Source organism: Sturnira hondurensis, unplaced genomic scaffold, assembly GCF_014824575.4.
Source record: "Sturnira hondurensis isolate 20B ecotype Veracruz unplaced genomic scaffold, ASM1482457v3 Scaffold0006413, whole genome shotgun sequence".
In the NCBI taxonomy this organism is placed as follows: domain Eukaryota; kingdom Metazoa; phylum Chordata; class Mammalia; order Chiroptera; family Phyllostomidae; genus Sturnira; species Sturnira hondurensis.
In genome coordinates this window covers 6,995,075-7,017,053 of record NW_028079044.1, presented here as the reverse complement: position 1 = coordinate 7,017,053, position 21,979 = coordinate 6,995,075, and the positions used below count along the sequence as shown (strand labels likewise).

At 37.6% G+C, this 21,979-nt stretch overlaps 1 protein-coding gene across 7 annotated transcripts in view; it reads right to left on the bottom strand.

The window, feature by feature from the left end:
- Window positions 1–1,404: 1,404 nt before the first annotated feature.
- CCDC85A (coiled-coil domain containing 85A) overlaps window positions 1,405–21,979 on the bottom strand; it is a 167,288-nt gene continuing 146,713 nt past the window's right edge. For 2 of the 7 annotated variants that reach the window (XM_037047956.1, XM_037047958.1), the window contains one exon: window positions 1,405–2,807. In XM_037047956.1, the coding sequence (XP_036903851.1) occupies window positions 2,718–2,807 (90 nt within the window). In that variant the 3' untranslated portion in view covers window positions 1,405–2,717. Of the gene's footprint in view, window positions 2,808–6,616; window positions 6,903–10,352; window positions 10,473–13,502; window positions 13,638–21,979 lie in introns of those variants that run through there. The other 5 variants (XM_037047959.1, XM_037047961.1, XM_037047960.1 and 2 more) reach the window with 5 other exon arrangements.

Here is a 21,979-nt window from a genome sequence, read left to right as displayed (position 1 = left end):
CATTGAACTGTATAGCACAGTCAGCCCAATTAGAATTTCTTTGGATGTCAGGGAAGATGATCTAAATTTTCTGCAGTGCCTTGAGCATGTGCTAAAAACTGAAAAGATTTATTCAAAAAGCTTAAATTCTGTTATCTGTTAACTTCAAAGCTGGAAAAAACATATTCTGCCAAGATATGTAAATTAAGTTTTATTCTAGGGAAAATGAAATCAAATCATAAACTGGTCACATAAGAGGAACAGTGCCACTCATTTTTATTGATAAACATAGTAGGCAATGGCAAGATTCAGGTGCTGCTCTGGGCTGACCATCTTTGTCATTCAAAACAGGAACTAATGCTAAATGTAGGAAGCACCTTATTCCACAAGCTTACTAGTGATATCTAAGTGTGTTCTCTAATCTCTGTCTCACGTATATGTATATATAATCTTTTCCCCAATAATATGTACAGTGAGCTTCTTAAATACAGAGTAAGTTTTCAATTTCTTTAGTATTTCCCCTCCAGTAAATTGCCTCCTGATGATTTTTAAATAATAATCAAGTTCGGTTTTATATGAATTAAAGGGATAAATGAAGGTTTTATAACACAGAGTTTAAATATTCTTAAATATCATTCTAAATTACTTACTACATTATAAGGTGTGAATTGAGGAATATCTGAATTCCCCCTTGCAATAATGTTTAAAAACATTTCTTTGTTTTATATATATATATATTTTAAAGATTTCATTTATTTATTTCTAGAGAGAGAAACACCAATGTGTGGTTGCCTCTCATGTGCCCCCAATCAGGGACCTGGCCTGCAACCCAGGCATGTGCCCTGACCGGGAATTGAACTGGCAACCACTTGGTTTGCTGGCACTCAATCCACTGAGCCACACCAGCCAGGGCCTTTATATTTAAGATGATAAGTCATCTGTATTACTATCATCATACAGGAGCATTATAGTATTTAGTGACCATTAGAAATCTTATTTAGGAAAAACATTTGAAGGAAAAAAAAAAACACTGTGAGATTAAATAATTTATTACCAGTGCTAAGATGAACACATATACTTGATACTCAATTTTATGCAGAACTTTAAAAAAATAGTTTTAATACAGTATCAAAATTTACACAAGTATTTTGTCAAAAGACCAGTGTTCCTTGTATTAGCTTCTGCAGGCACAAAAAACTTCTTTTAAATGTCTTTGATGTGTAGGAATACAACAATTTAAGGATGAAAGATTTCTAACAAGAGAAGGTATAAATATAGCAAGCAATTTTCTTTTAAAAATAAAAGATAGGCTTAAATGGTAATCCAATTATGATAATAAGGTTATTCTATACTAAATTAACTCAGTATTTTCTGAAAACAGAAGGTTGGTTTTTCATCACAATAACATTTTAAAAACTATGGTTTTTCATCACAATAACATTTTAAAAACTATAACAATTTTCTCACCAGTGACAATTAATAAACTGTGTAATGAGTCCATTTAAAGACAGAGTCCATTTGCTATGAAGCAAATATGAGTAACATAGATAGAAGAAATCTGAAAACTGGGAATTGTTGCATTCCTACATTTAAACTACAGTAAAAACAGCATTCTGTCACAGGCCTCTTGCACATTCATACAGAAACTATCACTGCATTTGAATAAACACAAAATACCTATCATAGAGCATTTCCAGTACACACGGTCTAGTATTATATATACCGAAAATAAGAAATAAACTAAACTAAGCAAAGCCAGCACACCTCTTTTTCAGACCTCAAGCAATCTGAACAAAGCTTTTAGCCTCAATAATGAAGGGCATGCGTCAGTTTCATAAAACATCAGATAGCTGCTGTAGTCAAAGAAAGCATTTCATAAATGCAGTGCAATATTTTAAAGTTTACATGAAGTTTATTAAATATAATAGCATGTCTAGAAACTAAATTGTAGAAATTGATGTCTCACAGCTGAAAACACTTAGAAAAAGTATGTTTGCTTGTCCCTTAATTGAGATAGTTGGTATTAACATGAGTGAATGTGGAGGATGACATGTTCCCAAATGTGTCTTGATGAAAAATACATCAAGATTAAAAGAAAAAAATACATTTATTTTGATCATCTGAAACAAAAGGTACTCTCTGATAAGCACTCTACAAAGTCTTGCTACCACAGGTGATTAGGAGAATTTACGTGGTAATTTAGCACCTCAAAACTAAAACATAAAATAAAAAATTCCCAGAAACCTAATCTTACCTTGCATCTAAATTATGCATCAGGAACTAGTATTCTGTTGACTAAATACAAGAAATAGGTACTCAACTCTCAAACTTGGGAAGCTGGAAGATACCTCTTCTTCAATACAATGTGGTAGCAAACTGTCACCATTAAATGTAACTCGTCAACTCAATCAAACCCACGGAGGCTCCATTGCGCTTTTCCAACCATTCCTGTTTCCCGGTTACAATCTTAGATCTCAGGAGTCAAAACAACGTTTCAGTTCTCATGAAAATATTGGTACCAAAATGGTGATTTTCAAAGTTACCTTGTTTGAAATTGACTGCTGTAGACATCAAAGCGAGAGACATAAAATACAGCTTTAGTTATACTAAAGGTTTTTAGAGGGGAAATATGTGCAATGTACAATCACTCCATGAGTTCAGGTTTGTGGAAATCCACTCTCTCCTTCATCCTTTCTCTCATTCTGGCAGTGGTGATCTCATGTTTGAAAGAGTGTTTCTCACATTGGTCCTTTGTACTGGTTTCCAGACAAATGCTGCCTAATTCCAGGACACGAACCTGCAGCATCTCCAAGTTTCCTCCACACAACCTTTAAAAAAGAAAAGCATCTTAATTGTCCTCTTCCACAAACAGATGAGTGTTTAAGGGGCATCTATGAGAGGGTAAAGAGGAATGTGCAGACAAGAGACAAAATACCCACATGAATGAGCTCAAACACAAATGAAATAAAATATGGTGCAAGCTTCTAAAGTGCAAAAAATACTCAGTTGATGGGACCACTAGGCTTTGCTAGAAATCAGGGTCCACATTAAAAAAATGACGTGCCAACTTACTCTAGTTGTATGAGTGATACTGAACTCTGTCTGCACACTGTGCACCCGGGGAACCCCTGACCAGTAACTCCTACCCTTGGAGGTTGACTGCATTGGAGGAGGTGAGGCACAAGCATCTAAATTTTTTTAAAGGCTCCCAAGGTGACTCTAATGTGTATCTAGAATTAAGGACCCCTAAGAAAATCATCCTGGTTCCTATATTATACTTCTCTAACATGGGTTATCAAAGTATTTAATCCATCCACTAAGGAAAATAAAGAAACTTTGATCTTGAGCTATTTAAGTCCTGAGAGGATGGCTTTAGGGCCACTAGTAAATTTCCCTGCTTTTTCCTGCAGAGTTGGGGCTTCAATCATAAATTTTAGCAGCCAAACAGTACAATCTCTTAGATTACCAAAACACAAAGCAGGGAAAGGATAAGAATAAATTCAAGAATCAGTGAACTAGATACAATTACAGCGTGTTGAAATTTGGGCCAGTTTAGAGGGACAACAGGAAATGTGAGATTAAGAATAAAGTAAAACTACTGAATTCACCAATGATATACCAATATAGTTACTGAGTGTACACACACATGGTAACATTCATGTGTGAACCCTCTCAGAGAGGTTCACTATAAAAAATTATGTTCAGATTAATTCCACAATAATGTACATGGCTATAACATGAACACAAACCAGCTGGTTCTTTGATGATTCACTGACTGTGCTTCTTTGTTTTGCTTTTCTTTTCAAGAGAGTGGATACTCCAGAGAACCCAGTGAGAATAATACAGGGGTCTGTCTACTTTCATTTGTAAGCCAATACAGCTATTAGTCTCTGTGTTTTAGCAGACACTATGACGTGGCCGAAATGTCCTGTCTTTGAAGAGAGTTGTAGTTATGGTCCCTAACTATCTGGAAAGGAATGGCATAGCTGTGCACAAGGGAATTAATAAACTGACTGTGAAGAGATACAAACATCTAATCAGGAAGCCAAGGTAGCACCCCTGTCTAGCCCTTAAATTGTAAAAATCGTAACATCTATGCAGGATATTTTAAACTAGTTTAGAAGCAGAGGATAAATTCATGATCTCAAAGAATCACAGATACAAAGCATTAGATGGTTACAACTCAAACCTCTCTTCAAGTACTCAAATGTCAACTGCCACGGGCTCTGGGTGAAACACGTGGAGCTCTGCAATAAGCCAGGGATGCTAAGGTAGAGTAGTGACCTGTTCACTAAGAACAGGTTGATGTCTGAGACTGTCCTGGATGACCCATCAGGTATGTCAACTGTTCTCGGGGGATTTATGAGAGTCAAACAGAGGAATCTAAGATGAAACTATTAATACAAAAAGACAGACTTACTGTTTCTTAGGAGTGTATTTATTTCTAAGAAATTTTTCTTTATTCTCCAGTATTTACTTTGTGCTTTCGATGTTCATATAATGGGCAGTTAAAAAAGGCTTCCTAGAGAACGTTTACAGACAAACAGGGAGGGCAAGCTTGTGGCTTCAGGAAAATATCTTCTATAGGGAAAACCAGTAACAATACCAGTGCATGTGGCCTTTTGAAGCACTTTCGGAAATATAGGAAAACCAAAAGATCAATATATATCAATATAAACTAATCAAGATAGAATTCATTAGTAGGTCTCTTCTGTGATTAAGAAGCAAATTTTCTAATGTCTAGAAATCTCTTATCCAAAATTTTTAAAAGATGCAATAAAAACACTAGGGAAAGTGGAGAGAGCTTGTCCTCAGAGGATACCTAGGTATACTTCTGCTCATTTGAGAATGATTACAGCAAGTATTGACTTGGCCAAAGAGTCCATTTAGTTTTTTCCTTAAAATAAAAGACATATTTTTTCATTTTCACCAGTAATGTTACGGATTTGGATAGTCTGAATGTGTCAGCTATCTCCCGCTATCGGCTTCTAGTGGGTAGAGGCCAGGGGTGCTGCTAAACATCTTCCAATGCATAAGACAGCCCCCACAGCAAAGAATTACATGACCAAAATGTCAACAGTACCAAAAAACTTGGCAAATCATTTTTGAAACATTTCTTCCGCTTACAGAACCTTCGCCATACACCACACAATTTTTTTTGCATTTCAGTTGCATTTTTACCTTTCTTGAAATAATAAACATAATATGCTAAAATGTTGTACATGTTCTTCCATCTTCAATATTAAAATGGCTGCACAAAAGTTCACCAATTTTGGTGTTTTTTCCTATGCATCCTGATATGACAGCTGTCACAACACAATCTAACAACTGTTTTGAATGAAGTTAAAGACAACTGAGCACTACTATAGCCATCATACGGAAAAAATGTAATGGGCTTTTTGGCCAACCCAATGACTTAATTAGAGTAATTAACAAATTTCAGGATCTTCACTTCTTCAAACATAAAAGTGAGTGTGGGGCTCTTACCCAGTCGTTCCTATCCAAATTGCCCATAGTCTGGGGTGATACCCAGATATCTGAATTATAAAGGAGTGCCACATACTAGCTACTCTTCGGAGACCCGCCAGGGGATGACCTCTATGGCTGCCTCTAGTTCTACAATTCTTAACGTCTGAACTTTCTCATTCCACAGTCAAAAGATGAGAAGCAATGTGCATTCCTAAATTTCTCTGGGGGAAATAGTTCAAATTGAAAACCTCAAAGACAGGCTAAGAAGCTACAGAAAGTAAACAATGATGCATTTAGGCAAGCATGCCATCTAAAACTAATGACCTTTTGAGAACAGACAAAAACATATGCAGAAAAGAAAAAATATAACTTGGAAAGTGTTGCAAAGGAAAAATAGCCACCACACAAACAAGCAGGAAACAAAAATGCTTTCTCCAGCACATATAAAATGCCCATGGGACTTTGTAACACTTACTGGATTCCAAGAAGACCTCAAAGAGATTGATAAATGTCTGAGAATATCAGGTCCTAATAGCCTAAAGCTTAAGGGTATTTCTAAGCAATTTTTATATCCTAATGGACAAAGAATATTAGAATAAAATAATCTTCCATGATTTTTTGTTAATAAATGTTCCTCTACAATATTATATTTCCATTTAGCTTTTAATAAGATTTACAGTTATATTCTTGATTAAATGATACATGCATGTTACTGAAATAATTCAAATTTAGTCAAATTAACAAACTTCAAACCACATAGGATCTGTATCATGAAAATAGTGTGTCAGTTTTCTACCGCAGTCCTCGGACTTCACAGACAGTGTCTATGTGTCTTTCTCCTGTCACTGTGTTCTGGGCTTGCGTCAGTAACTGAAAGGTAAAGGTACTACTTCGCATGACATGAAGCACACGTACCATAGGCATGAAGAACCCAGCAAATATTACCTGCTAAGAAGGGGATTGCCCCCCCAAGTACAGTTACAAATAAACCCAAAGAAGTCTGTGTCCTTTACTGCAAGTTTTTAAAACACTTATCTTTAAGAAACTTCTCAAAAGTATGAAACAGAAACCCATTTACTAGAGCAAAACTAGTAACACATTTTAGACAATAATATTTAGAAACTTTCATAATTCTGGAATGTACTGCCCGATTATTGCTTACCTGGAATATTTTTATTGCGGTTTTATTAACACAATCATAAAATACTAAAGGAAAAAAGCAAGGGGAGTTGATTTTATTTTCATGTAAATAAGGCAGTGGACCAGCATTTTTAAAAGTAGGTATTCATAAAGCAATCACTAAGCTATGATGAGGCTTTCAACACAGAATACACAACAAAGCACATTAAACTTACATTGCACATTTCTCTGACTATAGCTTTTTCTGTCTCACTAAGGTCATGTTCATACTCTTTACCCTGTTGACGATCTATAGTTTCCTGAACATCCAAGACCTGGATTTGTTGAAAAAGAAAAGCAAATTTCACACGGAAAAAAAACTTGTTAGTTATAGAATAAAACCATCAAGGAGCTCCACTTTGTAAAACCTTTAGTTTTTTTCCATGTCTGCATATCAGAGTGGATGCATATGCCAAAATCATTTAAAAGAGCTCATAGTTGTGAAATTGATCTGGAATCAATTCTACTTGATTTCAAATGGTCATTAACAGCAATCTGTTGCATCACTAGGAGTCGACTGAATTTATTAATGTCTAATTAGATGCATTTAGTTAATTGGGTCTTTAAGATAACCTGTGTCAATGATTTAGTCAGTAATTCTTGCTCCATTGTGAAAATGAGCAATATAATTAATTATATACCAAACAGCCCAAATGATATGTAGACATGGCCTATAGAAAAGGTAACTAAAAGGATGACAGTGATGGTGAAACTGGTCAGAATTCAGCAATATGTACATAAGAACTTTTGTTAACGTTAACACTACCGACCTCACAGCTCTTGCCTGGACATTCTCACTGGCTAGGAAAGGAATATGGAGACAGTTCATTGATAGCAATGAGAAACACTGACTCCTTATAGTGAGAATATCTGAGCAATACTTTAAATATTTTTCATTAGAGCAAAGTATATAGGGATGACATGCTTTTAAACAAGTTTAGATTCCACTTCTCTAAATTACTGCTAAATAGAAACTAATATTCCTTTAAAATGTAAGGTTTTCATGTCAGTACTTTCCATAGCACAGAGCTTAGGCTTTGAGTGCTGTTTGTCATTTTCCTGTCTGCTGATACACCAAAGCATTAATGTAGCATTAAAAAATAAATGCTTTTCCTAAAAGTTCCTATAGACTCCACCCTGATATTGCTAACCTCCTTGTTCTGTTGTCCTCATGGTCAATGTTAGTGACACCACACCTAAAGATGTCACCTGAGAATTAACACCAGTGAACAGCTGAGCCAATATAAATGACTTAAGCATGAAGTGGAACCTTCATGTTGAATCCATATATAGGAAGACTATACTGATGTTTACCAGAGTGCGATCCTGCTATAAATAGCCTAATTCACAAACTACTCTCTGGTTAACTCAAAACTTCTAGCCATTGTTACCATGTAGATAATACTTTGTATGTGTAGGATATAATAGTGAATGAAAGCCTCACCTTTTTACTCAACTCAGAATAGAGTTAGTTCACATTCTCAGTGAATCTTTGTAGAAAACTTAACTCTTGGAACAAGCTCATTGACTTATGAATTCAATTTATAATGCACCTCAGAGAAGTGTATATCAAATCAGTAAATTCCTACTAAGTGAAATGAAGCTCCAATTAATCGTTATCATGAATTTTAAATCAAGAAAAATGAGGTGTTATTTTAAGTGAGCTAATTTCTCACACTGACTCCAAACACTTCCCCCAACCATGACCAGTTATTAAATCCCAGGGGATTTTTTTAATCTATCAGAAGAAACTGAGCCATTGTTCCAATGATTTCTATCAGAACAGAAAAAAAATCATATGCTACAAATCTGGTCTAGATTGGTGGCTTTTAAAACCAGAACCTTCTGAGTGACTACACTGTGCTTTACCCTGAGGTAGCCTTAAGATGCACTTCCCACAGACTATGCGCTCACTTCTGTTTCAGACGCAGTTAACGTATGGAAGTAAACATGTTCTGCATTTCAGACCTCCAGTTATCCGGTAAAGGTACTTCAGTTGCTCACTATCACCCGTCTGCCAAGTGAGGACACTTACATGTTCTGATTATAGCATAATATCATCCTCTCTGGAGAGAAAATTTTATATAAAAATTAGAGAATGAATTCAGAGAAAGCTGAAGAGCTCTTCCTTGTCTGCCTCTTCCTTTCAGCCCATACAAGCACAGCTGACTTGAAAAATTCAGGAAAGACTGCAGTATGCCAGTCTGATTTAAACTGCACTTGCCATTTAATATGGCAACAGGCCAAGTCAGCGTTCAATTTGAAATGTAGGACAGTGTGTTGCTTTGGGAGTATGTGCAGACACTAACACTACAGGATTGAGGCCACTCTCTTTATTTTTTTCATTTCTAAAATGCTTTTCGGGTTTATGCTAAAGTAACAGCACATTTAACATGCTATTCATGCTAAGCAGCAGTCAAAGGCTATAGCAGACAGCAAGTGTGTCTGAGTGGCTAAACCAGCACCCACGGGACAGAGGGCAGCACTACGCATTCCAGTGCACCCTCCATGAATTCCTCTCAGCTGCTCACTTTGGAAATTATCCCAACCAAGACAGGAAATGTCAAGTGCATTGCCACCATACACAGCATGGTTCTGTTGCCTGCCTTCATCCGCAGTTTAGACTTGGGAAAGGCAAATTTATTTAATCTCAGTGACAGCCAAGCAAAAACGAGGGAGCTAAATCTGCTAAAACTGAATCATCCAAATCAAAAATATTTTGAAGTTCTCATCTACTTATTTGCTTTATGCATGGCAGGGAAAGTATGGCCCACTCCAAAAGAATGCATGTTTGGTCTGTTAATGAATCATTTCAAATTCAAAACAACATTAGAAAAACTGTGAAACCCATGTGGCAGGCGCAAGACTGAAGCGCTCTGCCTACTTTATGGCTCAGAAAGTTTCATCAAGGCTACATGTTAGGGATTATAGAGAAAATGAAGGACAGTGTTTCATACTTGGAAAGTGATAAAACTTCAAGGAACTGTCTCCATTTTAAGATGATTTTTATTGCCTGCATCTGTCTCTTAAATACTCACACTATTTATTATTTTTACTTATGGTACTTATTATTAATAATACTTATTGGAAAGCTCATCATTGGTAAAGAAAATTAAATAAATTTTCACCATTGGGTTAAAGTGGGTTTTGAAGTCATTGCAGAATTTGAAGTAAAAGCCAAAAATAAAATAGCTTTATGAGCAAGACCATATATCTAATATTCTATAAAGGAACTTCAACTAGAGTTTGAAGACCAAATTTCTATTTAGTGGGGAATGGAGTAAGTTTTTGTTTCAATACTTTCTTTTAGTAAATTACACAATGTATTTCACTTGCATGAAGAAAGAAAAAGATGGTGTCCTTCCTTACTTTGGCCTGTATTTAAAGACATCCACGCTACAGACACTGCACATCAATACCTATAACAATATTTTACACACATGAATATATACATGCACACCAGACTTCAACTAGATGCAGATAATGAATCACATTACTCAAAACAAAATGATAACAGTAGAGATTCAACCATAAGTACTCAAATCCATTGTTATTTGAAAAAATTAAAATCATACTTCAAAAATTAAGAGAGCGTTACACCATCAGGGGTCAAAAATAAAGTATATATGGTTAAAACAACACTGTGAGGACTACTAGACTACAGCAAACAAACCACAACACGACTGAATTTCTTGATAGATGGTTGTACACAGTTGGTTGGTTACCTTAAGAGAATGTACCACGGGTTCAGGCTGCTGAGAAGGTGTGGTATGTCCACTGAAGCTAGCTGGAGAGTTGGGGGAACTGTTATTCCCATCAGCCCCCGATGACAACCTAAAAGAACCCTTAGTAGAAAATCAACAACTTTGTTATTAAAACAAAAGTCGTTTATAACTGTATAGATGTCATTCAATTTCACTGCCAACTGAGAATTAGCCATTTAGTTCATTGTTTTCCAAGCCTGTCCTACAACACTGTCAACCTATTAATTGGAATACACTTGCTGCTTGACCAGCAAGAAAAGTTAACTAAGAACTCTCTCTATGCATGTCCAGATGTCAATTCTGATTTCCCAGGGAGAGTAATGCCCCCTAAGGAATGGCCATTAAACATTTCAAGAATGATTTCTGAAACTGAAAGATAAGAGTAGGGAATTTTATGAGTTACTCCACAGCTGAGTTAAACATGCTCATTCAGCAAGACAGATGCCATATTCCATGTGTCTCAGAAAATGCAGGCACATCACATTCCTTCCTGCATGGGAGACACTCTTATAAAATGCTTCTTTGAGGGGAGACCTAGAGTGGAACATATTCCAAAGAGATTTAATCAGTATTTAAGGAAAAAAATCTTATTTTCTGGTGTGTTTTTTTTGAAATGAAAAACAAAACAGATCAGAAATTACATTCTTGCAGTTTAGTGACTCTGCACCTGAGCTGGTGAGAAATCAGAACCGGGCATGATTGCTCTTGACCTGTGAGAGTCATAGTCACCCAAACAGGAAATGGGAAAAAAGTAAAAATGCAAACTACCTCTTCTAGGGATTGCCTGGAGAAAGTCTAAGGGATCTGGGAAGAAAAAGAGCAGCAGTGCTCTACCCTCCCCAAAAAAGCAGTCCCCTGGGAATTTCCACACCTGTTTTTACGGTGATCGGTACATCCAGGGGGCCAGAGAGATTTTCATTTCTGTCCATCAGCAAGCCTACAGATAGATGGTTTTCATGCCTAACAGGCTAATAATGGCTCCATGTATCTAGATCCTGAGAAGGAGCATCACGTGTGGACTCACGAAGAGAAGAAATAACTGGTTTTGAAGATTTATTTTCCAGCGTCTGTAGGAGAGTACAGCTTTGATGCTGTGCATTTTAGGGATGGGACGGAGAGGCTGGGTGCAGAAACAGTTTTAGGTAGGGGTTTTATGCAAATGGTGCTACTTTTAAAAACACTGACTATTCCCATTCATTTTATAAAAATTAAAATGCAGCAATTTGGAATATCTTCTCTCTTTCCCAGTTGCTGTCATTCCCCATGTCCTTGAAGGTATCCTTGCCACAGCACAAGCCAGTGAAGGCCACATTCATATCCTTGCTCAAAGTGTTATGGAAACAAACCAGGCCCTGTCCCACCCTCACTAGCAGCCATGGAAAATGACATTTAGGTGACCTCTCCAGCTTCTGTCCTCTGTGGCCACTGAAATTAATAGCTCCAACCTCCCCCCATCCCAGGCAAAAAATATAAGATTTGTTTCCCTGTATTTGTAATAAGAGCAAATCAGACATAATAGTAGTAGACAGAAACAATAAAAGGGGAACTATCTGAAATTGGTTGATTGGGCAGACCTTCCCTTCAACCCCACTACCAAATTTTGGATGCCCTCTTCCTCTGTAGAGAGGAAATGCTTCCAAAATGGAATTACAAAGGAAGTTCTCCCCTGCATAGCTCTAGGCCTGTACGAGGCTCTTTCCCTACCATTACCACCCTTCTGAACTCTTATGAAAGGCCCCTGAGGTTGCACAGAGCACACTTCAACCCTCTCACTTAGGACCCACCCATACAGGGTTGTCCTCCTCCTGACTGGTCATCTAACTCTGCAGGCAATGATCCTTCCCCGGCGGGCTACCCTCCTTCCAGTCCTTCTTTTCAGACCCTTTCCTGCCCAGCCCTCCGTTTCAAGGCACCCCCTCCTGGACCAAATGGAAGACATATCAATCCCAGTCTGCATCTGCATGGAAATGGGGCCTGTATATTTCAGCGAGTTTTGGTTTAAGAAAATTTCTAAAATCAGTGATGGTTTAGGCTTCCCTAAACCAAATCCTCTGGACAATGGATCATTGTTTAAATCTAAGAGGAGTCGTGTTCTACCTTAATCTGTTCAGAAAAGAAATATTCATTTATTTTAAAAGTTTCCTTAGAATAATAAATAATAGAAAAATAGTAAGGGTTATACTAGGAAATACACCGTGGGGGAAATTTATCATTGAGAAATTAAAGTTTATTTCAAATTCACTTTGTGAGCCATGGACTAATAATCACAGGGAGGATCAAGATTCATGGTTTATACGGTTTCTGTGAAGGCACAAAGGTAGCCAACTGCCCAGTAAAGGCGTACACCAACCGGTGCTGAGCAGCGTCTAGATTGTAAAAGAGGGACGCACCGCATTCTAACACGTCTCACTAGTTACTATACAGGTCTACATTTCTGCGTGCTTAGTAGAATCAGAGAATTATCTAGGTTCAGTCAATACATACTCCCTGTTGACGAGTATGTTTTCACTGAAATATTTTTCAAAATGTGCTACTGAGTGAAACGAATTATTTTAAAGTCTCTTAAAGTTTATTTCAATAAGATTAAGCCCTTGTATTTAAATTGTAACTTGGCTGCTTCAGGTGACAAGGAATTTAAAAAGAGGAAAATCATTGTGAATTTGGAAATGCGACCCCAAGTTCAGAGTGGCTTGTTTTCAAGCTGCATGTGATCCAGTGCATCACCGCCTCTTGGGTCGGTGTCAATTTGAAAGGGCAGGGAGTAATTTTCTGGCCCAGTCAAGAGACATATGGCGGTGTCTGATAATTCATTTTTATGGCCACTGACCTCTGAATCTGCTTTTCATGAAAGGTGCAGGCTACCTTTGTTCTCCAGTGTTTGGGGTAACTCAGCTTTCACCCTCAGGTTCAGGGGGGAAATAAAGACTAGAGATGACCCTTTAGGAGATGAAAGACCCTACTCCAAGTTCCCTCCCCAGATTTAGACACACGAAAACTTTCTATTCGTGTATACAGACTTGTTTTCTACCCCCCAGTATAACTGTTCCTCTAGCAGCAGAAGTCATCTGGTTACGCACAAGCAAACGCAGCAGCTGACTCATCTTCACTCACCGGGAGAGTGGGCAGGCATCGTCCTATTCCTCGGCACCCTTGCCACCACTGCAAGACCCGCCGGGCTCTGGGCCCCCAGCCTTTCTCCATATTTGAGCTGTTTCTAGTTGGAGGTTGCCTTCTATTCTGGGTGGCCTTATATTTGGAACAATATAGTACAATCACTCAGAAAAATACTGTTTCCCAAGTCTCAAGAAAGCAGATAGAACAAGAAGCTTAATGAAATGAACCACAATGACCACAATGGCAAGCTGTAACATGCACCTCAACTAGGGAAAAAATAAAATAAAAACAAACTCAAGTCTGTGGATTGGAGCTAATACTGATTTTTTAAAGTAAGTTTTTGGCAAAGCTGTAACTAATTCTCAAACTATCACAAAGTGGTAGATGATAATGCTAAAGTTAAAGAACAACTAAGACAACTTTATTTTGTGGGTTTGACTTCTGAGAAGTAGAGAAATACTGTAAGTCTTCCAAGTATTTAGAGCAGTGTAACTTCAGAACTCAACAGAGATTATTTGAAATGCATCTGGGAGCACAGTCCCCTTTTGGTAAGAAACACAAGTTGGGTCGATACATTCAATGGCACTCAAAACCTGATGCTGATTCCATTTCTCAGCAAAATACCTGCACATTTAAAACATGGGCGGGGGGGGGGGTAGTTTACAGCTGTTCATGTGGAAAATAATACAATAATTAATAATACAAGGCCAAACGGTTTCATGTTCTCACAACTGTAAACCTATTTTTGTGCCATACTGTATGTATGAGCTAATGTGTCATAATAAATGTTTTACATGGGACATATACATAGCTATCAAAATGTCTACTAATCAAGTTAACCCCACAAATTTCTGAACTACCTGGAACTAGAGATATCACATAACTAAACTGAAAAAAAATTTTTCCTAAATTTCATTTTTCCCATGAAAAACTGTAATTCTGTTAAAATTATCAGAACCAGAATGAACTTGAGTATAATTTCGCCTTCCTGCCGACTTTCACTGCTGCCTTCAACTAAGAATGCTATGTCCTAAGGAATACCAAGAATTTTTAAAATATAATATGAAAAGTTCACAAAACAGGCTCAAGTGTCTACATATTTAATTTTATCAGACAAAAAATGAGAACACAGTATTTTACTTCTCTAGAAATATGTGTCCCACTGAGATTAGTAATGGTCTAATTTTCCTGTTCTGTAACTTTTGGAGGCTGAATTAATAAAGAAAATGTCTAAAGCGAAGTAAAAATGAGGAGCAGTGATGATCAGCAGTTGTTACAAAACTCCGTGATGAATCTACAAAAGCAGTACCAGTTATCTATGAAATATAATCACATATTCCTCACACAGAACAGAGAAAATTATATATTTGCACATGGACCACAAAGGATTGTTTTATCAAAGCAACACCGATTTGAACATTGGTTTTTTGCCATCATTTCCTATGTCAGTGTCTAATTTATAATATGATCGATGGCATAAAATTCACCTCTCCCCCAGTCATCATAGTTCTATTTCTGAGACGATCTATGAGTAATGCATTTTTTTTTTTAGAAATAAGTTCTAACTTTTTTTAGGATTTGGTTCTCTCCATGACTTCCACATCTCTCAGATCTTACATTTTTCAGATTCAGCAACTGGGCAAAACATTAGAATCCCTACTGCCGTTGTTCCTTAGTGTGTAGTGAGATTAAATCTCAATACCTCTCCATTGTAACAAAATTTATCATACCCATGAAATCTAAGGTAATACCTACAACCAATTAGAAGCAGCTCAAAAGAGCAGCCACATAGTTATTATGTAGACAACATACAATATTTTCCCACTTTCAAAAAGCACACAAAATGCTTTTTTAGTATCTTGTAAAAGGTTCTTGTTAAACATTTATATATATTGTATAGAATTAATCTCATAAGAGGGGGCAATAAACACGGACCAGATTTGGGGGAAAGAATAAATTACTTGATGATACAAACATTTTAAAAGGAAAAGGTACTCTTTTAGAATCAGGCTTATTGACTTCCACTTATGTTGGCAATATGTTTTGTGTGTTTGTTTTTTAATACTGGTCTTGCAAAAGCATATTGGCTGACAGTGACCAGAGGGAAGAGGGGAGGAAATTTCAGGGGAAATAGGGGAGGGATTTAGAGGAACATATATAAAGGACACATGGACAACAACTAAGAAGGGTAGAAATGGGAGGGAGGGGAGAGCACGGGGGAGGGGGTGGGGTGGGAGTAATAGACAAAAAACTGTACTTGAAAAATAACTACATAAAAAAATAAAATTTTTTAAAAAAGCATATTGGAACAGCCATCATTTCTGACCTTCAAATAAACTATAGCCAAATGGTATTTATATACTAACGAAAGCTTAGCTCTTTGCTAGCTCTACAAATGTCAATCACACTATTTTCTGAGGACAGCTTCTAAAGAAAAAACAACAAAACCACCACCACAACAACATACAAGCCTCAGTGACTCGGTGCTTGGAATTGTTGCTGGCAACTTTGAAGCTCAAAATGGTAGAAACCCAGATTCTGGCCCTCATTTGGGAGAATACGTCCAAACAACCTTAAGAAAGTCACTTTCTATTTTCCTAGTAATACTATTTTGCTTAGATTTGTTTTCTGCAATTTTTCAAAATCTGATGTTTATGAAAAAGAATGCCTGAATAACCCTCTCATTCCAATAGAAATCTGACTACTCATTTAGTACTCGGGTGCATAATGTAACCCACAAATTATTGTAGATATCAGGACAGTCCCTCCCAAATGCCAAGCGCAAAGTAATGCTCTGCATCAAAACTGGGGTGGGGAATGGTAAATTACAGATTACTTACCAGAAGGTAACCTGTAATCTTTATAATTACTTACCAGGAGGTAAGTAATCCTGAATTCTAATATTGTAAGCACCAGCCTGGACCAGGAAATAAAGTCCCTTCATATTAGTGAAGAAGCTAAACATATTGGTTCTGCTATCCCCCTCTTGCCACATCACATCTGGAAAAGCTTCCATGAAAAGTGAGATTTAGGATATTTTATAGTGGTATCTTGAAAATAATTGACTTCTAAAGAGTTAAGAAAAAAATGAAGCCATTTGATTTTTTAAGAGATCATCTAAACAAAAAAATTTTTTATTTATAGTCTCACAGAAAAAAATACTTAGAATTCACAATATGAATTTTAAAACAACTGACAGCATGAAGCTATTGTAAATAAGCTGTCTTCTTGCTAGTTATTTATATTGTATTTACTGCTATTTTAGTAACATTAGTTTAATTAGCACTTTGGAAGTTTCCATACTTTAGCCTTATAAACATGCATACTAAAAAATCTTAATCAGGAATAACAGAATACTGTTTTTGTATTTTATTACATGAAATGCAGGCTTCCTGTTTATGTCTTTATTGATTTGAGAGAGAGAAACACTGATTTGTTGTTCCAGTTATTTATACATTCATTGATTGATCCTTGTATGTGCCCTGACAGGGTATCCAATCCTAGAGTATCTGAAGATTCTCTACCCACTGAGCCACCTGGCCAGGGACAGGCTTCCTGTTTAGACATAGATCAGACACAGTGCACTTGTAAGAAACCTTAGAGCTCAGTCCTCTTATCTACTATAGGAAGCCGACTATGGAAGTCTGAAAATTGATCGGCTAAAGTGGTTTCCTGTTAGTTAAAGGTGTTTAATTTTTTATAAGTCCTGAAGGTAGGTCAAACTATCATACCTCATCAGAACACACACCTAGTTTAAGAGAGAGGATGAATTCAGCCTCTCCTTATTAAAAGGCAAGAGCAGATGGTTTGTTTAATCTCATCAAGAAAATAATATTTTGTTCAATTTTACCAGCCTGCCTTCTGACATTTTGCAGACCTGCAGTACCACACGAATCAGAGCTCAGATGAGAAGTGACTTAAAGGTCACCCTGACAAACTTCTCCCCGAAGATTCCTATGAATGGGCTTAGTGACACCAAGAGACTCTGCTTTGCTCTAACAGAGAATATTTAATTGATTGTATTCAGAGAAAAGCTTATTTTTTTATTTAACTAACGTTAAGAATCTATTCAATACTGATTTAGAACATTACTTCCCTAAATTTATAGATATTCATTTATTATTCACATAAATATTTGCTAAGCGCCTGTGAGAGATAATATCCCAGGCTCTGTGAACGTTTGTTGAGAGAGAAGCCCAGTAAGTGCAGCTCCTGACTCTCCGGTCACAGTGCCTGGGTTCAGATTCTTGATCTGATGCTTAGCAACAGCATGACCTTTCTGTACCTCAGTTTCCTCATCTGTAACAGGAGGGTAATAATGAGGCAATAATACCTCACTCTATGAGCTTGGTTGCTTATATGAAAAGAGCTCTTAAAACAGTTCCTGGCTCACACAAAACACCCCATAACAGCTATTTTCAACCTTTTGCATCTCATGGCACACAAGAAACGAATTACTAAAATTCCGCTGCACACCCCCAAAATATATTTTTTTGCCATTGTGACAAAAATAACAGGTATAATTTTGATCCATTCACACTGGATGGTTATTCTTGCGTTGGCTGCTGTCAGTTTTTAATTTGACAGCCTAAGGGAAAAGAGGTCAGCACCTTAACTAAATAGTCAGGTATTGCATATTTTAAAAATTCTTGTGGCACAACTGTGTGTCTCTTGCAGCACATTGGTTGAAAATCACTGCTCTATACGTATTTGCTATAGTCATAAATGTGTTTGCTTTGCTTGTCAATCCATTGTATAGCTTGTTTGTCCATTTCTTTTCGGACGTGTATTATTTATAGCAGTTCTTAACTTGGGGTGATTTGGCCCTCCAAGGGGGACATTTGGCAGAAACGTCTGGAGATATTTTTAGTCATCAGCACCGTGAAGTTTCTATGGGCATTCGGTGGGCAGAGAGGCCAAGGATGCTGCTGCACATCGGACGGTGCACAGGACAGCCCCAAATGTTGACAGCGCTGGAACTGAGAAAGCCTGATTTAAAGGGAAAGCTATTTTGGAAAACCAAAAAGCAATATTTCTGTTGACAGTTCCAGCACAGATTTTGCGTATGTGGACAAATCGTCTACATGATTTGGAGCTTGTAATCATTTTAAAGAAAACGCTCTAAGCTTCAGCCCTCAAGTGGTCTAAGTATAAAGACGTCCATATTTCCACTCCCCAATAGGAAATTACTCTTTCTAACAAAAGGAAAAGAATTAAAAATATCCAAAGCATCCTACTGCAACGACACTGGCAGGATGAGAATACAAAGTGGGCCAGTACGGGCAGTGGTCGAAAGAACAAACTGCTGAGTGGGGAGACGCAGCCCTCTGCAGCACCCTGGAAACCAGGACACCCATCCCACAGAGACTACAACTGGCAGAAGCTGATTTGTGGAGATTACGGAAGAAAATAAAGCTTTCTTAGCAACAGAACAGGTAAAGAGTCTGCACTTAACTTTGGGCAGACACACTAGGAAAGAATAAAATTGTCAGGGAAGAGAAATGAGGCTCTGCCACATGAAGCAACAGCCCAGTGCAGGTGAGAGCATTGTGTGACATGCACAGGGCAAATCGGAAAGACAGAAATCTGGATCTGAACAGCGCCCAACGTCTCCTCCGCACGTGGCTCAAGGTAGTGTGGTCTGTTTACAGGCATGTCTCCTCAGTAGCTGGAGGACTCCTGAGAACATGTCTTAGTCATACAGCTCTCAATCACTAAGCTCCTCCTACATGTGAGGACTCTCTTAAGCACTGTCAATTAAAGGATATTAAGACTAGCTAATATGAACTCCCCCTACGTGTTAATATCTACCCAGACTAAGAGTTAGCCTAGTGCTATTTCAGTTATTGAACTACATAATGATTTTGGTTTTCTGTTTGAGCCCTGAAGGTCTCCTTCTGCCCTGTCTACTCACCATGCAGCTCCTGGGGCCACAAGGAGAGCCAGGGGATCCTGGGGGGGATCTGAAGTGTGCTAGAGTTAATAACTGAGCCAGAAGAACTGGTGCACACCATCAGCTCTGTGCTCCTTTGGCTTTCTCCACACCAGGCACATAACTGTGGTGGGGACAGTTACATACAGTCTGCCTCTCTACTAATGTCCCAAGAACTCTGAGACGTGTACCCAAAGGAATTTTGCCTTTGGAATTCCTTAGGCAATAGCTAAGGAATTGTCACTGTCAACACTTAGTGACAGCTCATTTTGAAATGCTGTATGAGTCATGCTATAAATGAAACACAGGAGGGCCCCAGGTCAATACAGTTATTTCATCAAGAGAACAGTCTATTTCCTGTTCTTTCTTCTCTCTGGGTTTGGGTTCCAGTGAGACCTTTCTGCATCTCATGCTTTTTTGTCCCATACTAGTGTGATCCAGGATGTCAGTCTTTCAATTCTGGTTCCTTATTAATTCATACTCACTCTCTCTCTCTCTCTTCTCCTGGAATAGGTATCTAGAAAACTTGCTTCCCTCATGGCTTTGTAGATAAGTCATGATCCTGTGAACTTTACTTTTCATTAATTAACAGACGGGTTTAATTACCTTGACCACTTACTTTATGTGAGCTGACAACACGTTCTCATAGCTCCATGTTAAGCCCTATCACATTTTACAGTACTATTAAATATATATTCTGGGGCTCCTGGAGTTCATTGCACTTGGCTTTTATTATCTCTGTAATCACAAACACTAGCACCCTATCTGTCCCAGCAACATAACAGTAGCTCAATAAACATGATATATTAATGGACTATCATAATCAACGTGTGAGACTGGGACTTCTCCTCTGGCATCTCAAAAATAATTGTATAAATGCTTTACCTGTGTACTTAGTAATTAGCAGGTACTCAACTATTTGTCCAGTAACTAAAGCACACTCCTAGAGTGCTAAAATGGCCTGAAATAAGTGAAACTGACATTTTTGCGTTGTTCCGTATTGGCAAGTCTGTATAACATAAACATAGACTAAATTCCCACCACTGTTTTCTCTCACTAATTACTATTATTCTAGCAAAATAAATCTATCTGGGAAATCTTGAATCATTTCCATCTATTTCTAACACTACCACGAAGCTCAAGTATGTTAAAATGATAACTGAAATGAACACTAAGGATTATAGCAGACCAAAAGGACAGAGAGAATTTAGCAATTTAACAAGAATTTAAAGTATATGCTGATTCCCATCAAAATCGTTATGCAATGGCAAACATCAAGTGGTGAAAGTAAAAAAATAAATTATCACCTAAAGATATATTAGCCTTAACATGAAGCATAGGCCAATCTATGAATATATCGTTGGACCCAGCTAAGGAAACTAGAAGGTAGTATTTATTCTCTCACCCCTCGTTCATTATGCCTAAGAAGTGCTAAGATTGAGATCTATGGGGTCACAGTAGAGGCGGCAAGGAGCTTAAATCCAGGGAACTTGGGTTTAGACAGTTGTCTTGTTAGAGAAATAGAAGTTCAGATGACCATGAGCCTAGAATGTGAGGGAGGGGAGTTGGCACACTGCCGCTGACAGGAAAGGAGGGAGTCAGAGCAGAGACCCTCTACACCCTAGGAAGGCTTTGAAATTAACTCAATACTAAAGTATGAGCTGTGGCAAGACCTGATTTGTGTTTCATAGACCACTCCAGTAACGTAGAGAATAATTTGAGTGGGACAAGACTAGCTGGGAGGAAGTCCAGTTAGGATATCAACAAAGAAGTTCAAGTGAAAACTGATTGCCTACACTGGACAACAGCAGAAGGAATGAAAAGAATATTGATGGGTTAAGAGACACAGCCCTACAAGCCCTAATGTTTATATGAATGTAGGCAGTGAGGTTAAAGAAGAACCCAGAACACTCCCAGCTTTCTGGCTGGGTACCAGCTAAGTGGTCAGGCCATTCACCAGGACAGGAAGTGCCAGGAAAAGTAATACATCTAACTCTTTCATCAGATTTTAAAATCAAGAACAAAAAAGTATTTAACAATTCATGAAGCCCTACATCATCTTTCTCACAGATACCCATACAAATGGGTCTCTTCTGACATGTGAAATAAAGGGAGTTTGCAAAAATTGTAATGATTTTAACTTCATGCCATAAAGAAAAATATGTGCTCAAACAACATAACATTCTCAGAAGGAAAGTAATTTTGAAATATCTGTGACTGCACGTAAAACTTGAAGGTATATATAGATCTCCCCCCCCCCCCAAAAAATAGCCTTTTTACAAGAATTAGAGAGGGCAAACTCCAGGAAGGAAAGAATATCTTGAAAGGGCTAAGACAGCAAATACCCCGTCTATCTCTGTAGCCAGAGTCACAGCAGACAAAGAACAAGGAAGGCCTGGTACAAAACAGCTGTGAAACAAAAGGTAGGAAATGTGGACAATTCGATTTACGCACACTCTGCTTCCAGGTAGTCAGTTTATGTGCTTAATTCTTACCTCTTATTAACCATACAACTTCCAGTGAGAAACACTGAAACTTGTAA